The sequence below is a fragment of the Mesitornis unicolor genome, unplaced genomic scaffold (assembly GCF_000695765.1).
Source record: "Mesitornis unicolor isolate BGI_N332 unplaced genomic scaffold, ASM69576v1 scaffold17864, whole genome shotgun sequence".
Lineage (NCBI taxonomy): Eukaryota > Metazoa > Chordata > Aves > Mesitornithiformes > Mesitornithidae > Mesitornis > Mesitornis unicolor.
In genome coordinates, this window is record NW_010179587.1 from 2,537 (window position 1) to 6,230 (window position 3,694).

Genomic DNA, 3,694 nt, shown 5'->3' on the forward strand with positions numbered 1-3,694 from the left:
ACATTAAAATAGAATAATGGGAATCTTAAACTGTTTTGTGAGTTGCAAAACTTTTGAATTATGTTAATTTACGTCTTGATAAGGGTAAAGCATTTCATTTAACATTAGGGCTTTTAGTTTTAAAATTAAATTAGCATTTAACAAAGTATATCTGAACCATTGTCTTTTCAAAAAGTGAAAACAACATATTCTGACAATTTCAAAACAAAATTCAGATGAAATAAAAAAGCTGGCAGAAGATTACTTTTGTTCTCTAGAAAAGAGCTTTTCATTTGCACAAATTGTGATTTTGCCACACAAAAAGCATCCAACAGAGAGAAACAGCAACAGTCTTAAATCTACAGGTTCACAGGACTTTGTGCCCCCTTTGCTACCAGCCAGTAGGACAGGTGTTTTAGTTTGAGTCTTGTATATTTTGAACTAGCCGGGGAGGGAAGAGCACACTTCATGTGTTTATAGGAGAATTACTCTGCCCAAAATAACTCAAAATGTGTTTGTTACCCATAAAAATAGATGGTGCCATCATCTACTTCAACTGTATATAATAGGAAATGCTATTTCATACAGAATCTGCATATGTTTCTATGGAACATTATTTTTGTGAGAGGAAAGCAATGAGACAAGAATGTGCCTTGCTCTTCAGGAACTGGGGAGGACCTCACTGGAGGAATAGCAGAAGATTATTAGGAGGAGGGTAGACTGGATATTAGGAAAAATTTTTTTCACTGAAAGGTTTGTCAAGCATTGGAACAGGCTGCCCAGGGAAGCGGTGGAGTCATCATCCCCGGAGTTATTTAAAAGACATGTAGATGTGATATTTAGGGACAGTTGGACTCAATGATCTTAGAAGTCTTTTCCAACCTAAATGATTTTATGATTCTGTGATTATCAGTGAGTTAAATCAGCTTATCTCAAAGGAGGAAAAGAGCATTGGAATCAACATGTGTTTTCTTGTCTACCATCGGTTTTGCTTTGAACTTCATAATCTAAACCAAGAAAGTTTGATCAGAGCAGGGTGACATGTTAGCAGAATGTCTCAGCAATGTAGCAGTGCACAGAAAGTCTTACTAGACAGTTACAGCTGTTAGGCTGAAAGCAGTTACAAAAAGACAAAAAGGAAAGTCTAAGTATCCAAAAATTACAAAAGCTTTGAGACAACTACTGCTGTAGTATGCTACCTCAAAGAAAAAGTAAATTAAGTGTGGAGACATATAACTTTGCAGCAATTAATACTTTGTGCAGTCTTAACAGCTATCTGAAAACAGTGCCCTTTTACGGAGCTTAAACACAGCCTTTTACTTCTCAGTAATGTACCATAAAAACGCACATGCTTTGTGGATATGTTGAGAGTGACAGGCATTAAGAATACAGTGAGGCTGATGACCGCTAGCAGAATCCGTGGCATTAATGTAATTGTTTCCTTCTGGTTGGTTTGGTTTTCTTTCAGCTAGTAAAATAGAAATTATGGCAGAAGCCTATGATACAGGAGACATCTTGAGGCCCTTGGTGTTCCGTCTCCATGAGAATGTCCCTGCAATAGTGCGTGAGGTTTTACTGGAACGCGGCTGGACTGAATTTGACAAAAAGGAGCAGGATGACACAGACTGGAACCTGTACTGGCGAAACTCACCTTTCCGTATGACAGACCACCACAGCATTAAACCATGGCAGAGGCTCAACCACTACCCGGAAGCTGTCTGGATCACCAAAAAAGACAATTTGGCGAGGCATCTGAAACGCATGAAAGGAGCATATGGATCAGCTCTGTATGAATTTAGTCCAGTGGTATTCATCATGCCCAATGACTATGCCAAATTTATAGCAGAATACAGGAAGGAGAGGCAGTCAGTAGGCAGAAGACCTAGCTACTGGATTTGCAAGCCTGTGGATCTCTCCCGTGGAAGGGGCATCCTCATTTTCCAAGACATTAAAGACTTAGTGTATGACTGCACAGTCATTGTGCAGAAGTACATTAGCAACCCCTTGCTCATTTCAGGGTATAAACTGGATCTGCGCCTCTATGTGTGTGTCACCAGTTTTTGCCCCCTCACCATTTACACTTATGAAGAAGGACTGGTGAGGTTTGCGACTGAAAAGTTTGACCTTGGTTCTCTGGACAATGTCTATGCACACCTAACAAACACCAGCATCAACAAACATGGGGCTTCATATAAAAAATATAAAGAAGGGATTGGCCGTGGCTGCAAATGGACATTCAGCAAATTTCGTTCTTACCTTCGAATATTTGGGGTTGATGACATGCTCCTGTGGCAGAAGATCAATAACATAGTGATTCTCACCCTGCTTGCCGTAATCCCCTTACCAGTGGCTTTCAATTGCTTTGAGCTCTTTGGCTTTGACATCCTGATTGATGACAAATTCAAGCCGTGGCTTTTAGAAGTCAACTACAATCCAGCCTTGAGTTTAGACTGTTCCACTGATGACACTGTGAAAAGAAAACTTCTTCACGATATTGTTGAACTGCTGAACTACAAGCAGATTGACACTTTGAGGCAAAACCAAGTGGCCGGGGTAAAGGCTGGCAGAAGGCGAGTGCCCTGGAGCACAGCTGGTGAGAGCGCTACTGAGGAGACTCCTGGCTTATTCACTTGCCGAAGCATGGCTAAATGTATTTCTGCTTCTTCTGTACAGCCTGCCCTGCAGGCTGCAAGAAGATCAATTCGTAAGGTGGCTTCCCTGACCAAGAAAACTGCCAGAGCACACCCAAGAGAAACACTGACTTCCCAGCTGCGGGAAAGGTTGAACACGCCAAAAACACCCTCCCAAGCAAAAGCTGAACCTAAAAATGAAGAGCTCCCAGGAGCTGGACATTCACCACACAAGTCTGCCCAACTCAGACGCTGGTTACCTACACCTGACTTCTGCAACTACAAGTTAACCACACCCCCCTATTTCTTCTCTGATAAAGACCAGAGGCCTATCCCCCGTGTAGGAGATTTTGTCCTTATTTTTCCTTTCAATGAAGCTGCACTTCAAGCTTCCAGGAATGGAACAGATATAAAGAGCATCATAAAGGAAATAAACAAACTGGTCAGCCAGCAGTTACCATCAAAACAGCAGAACACAAATTAAAGAGTAGGCTATTTACATTCTGTGTAACTTCTTTATGTTTGGTTATATAGACATACCATAAATGACAACTTTAGCGGGAAGGAGGTAGATGTACACTGAAACTGTATTAGAAAGAGAGATATCTCAAACAATACACAATTTAAAAATTGTAATTTAGCAATTACCTTGAAAGATTATTTTTTAAAATTAGAGTACTAATTTTTAAGTAATTCTTGCAATATTAAAGTAATCCCAGAATAAAAATGGAGAATTGCATTTCTCAAAACATCCTCAGAAATGCCAGTCTTTGTTTATTATTTTCTTCAGCGTTCTTTGCCCCTTTCCTTTCCTTTCCTTTCCTTTCCTTTCCTTTCCTTTCCTTTCTTTTCTTTTCCTAAGGGCACTTTATGACTTGAAAAACCGGTCACTTTACACCAGGATGTATTCAACATGCACTCCATTTACAAAGGTACGGGTAATATGCATGACACAAAACTATCATGTCTTTGAAGAATCCAGCGAGCTTCGCGACATTCATTTCCAGAGATTAATTTTACATTGTATAAAACATCAGTATGAAATAACTTCATATATATAATAATATGAATATATTTTATATTAT

The 3,694-nt window shown here is 39.7% G+C and overlaps 1 protein-coding gene across 1 annotated transcript; it reads left to right on the forward strand.

The window, feature by feature from the left end:
• Positions 1–1,464: 1,464 nt before the first annotated feature.
• Positions 1,465–3,093, forward strand: TTLL2 (tubulin tyrosine ligase-like family, member 2). Its single transcript, XM_010182843.1, has one exon. The coding sequence runs from the start codon at positions 1,465–1,467 to the stop codon at positions 3,091–3,093; it is 1,629 nt and encodes a 542-aa protein (XP_010181145.1).
• Positions 3,094–3,694: the final 601 nt, after the last annotated feature.

What these genes read in the sequence shown, in the direction of transcription:
- TTLL2 (XM_010182843.1), top strand. Translation starts at nt 1,465, where the DNA reads ATGGCAGAAGCCTATGATACAGGAGACATCTTGAGGCCCTTGGTGTTC.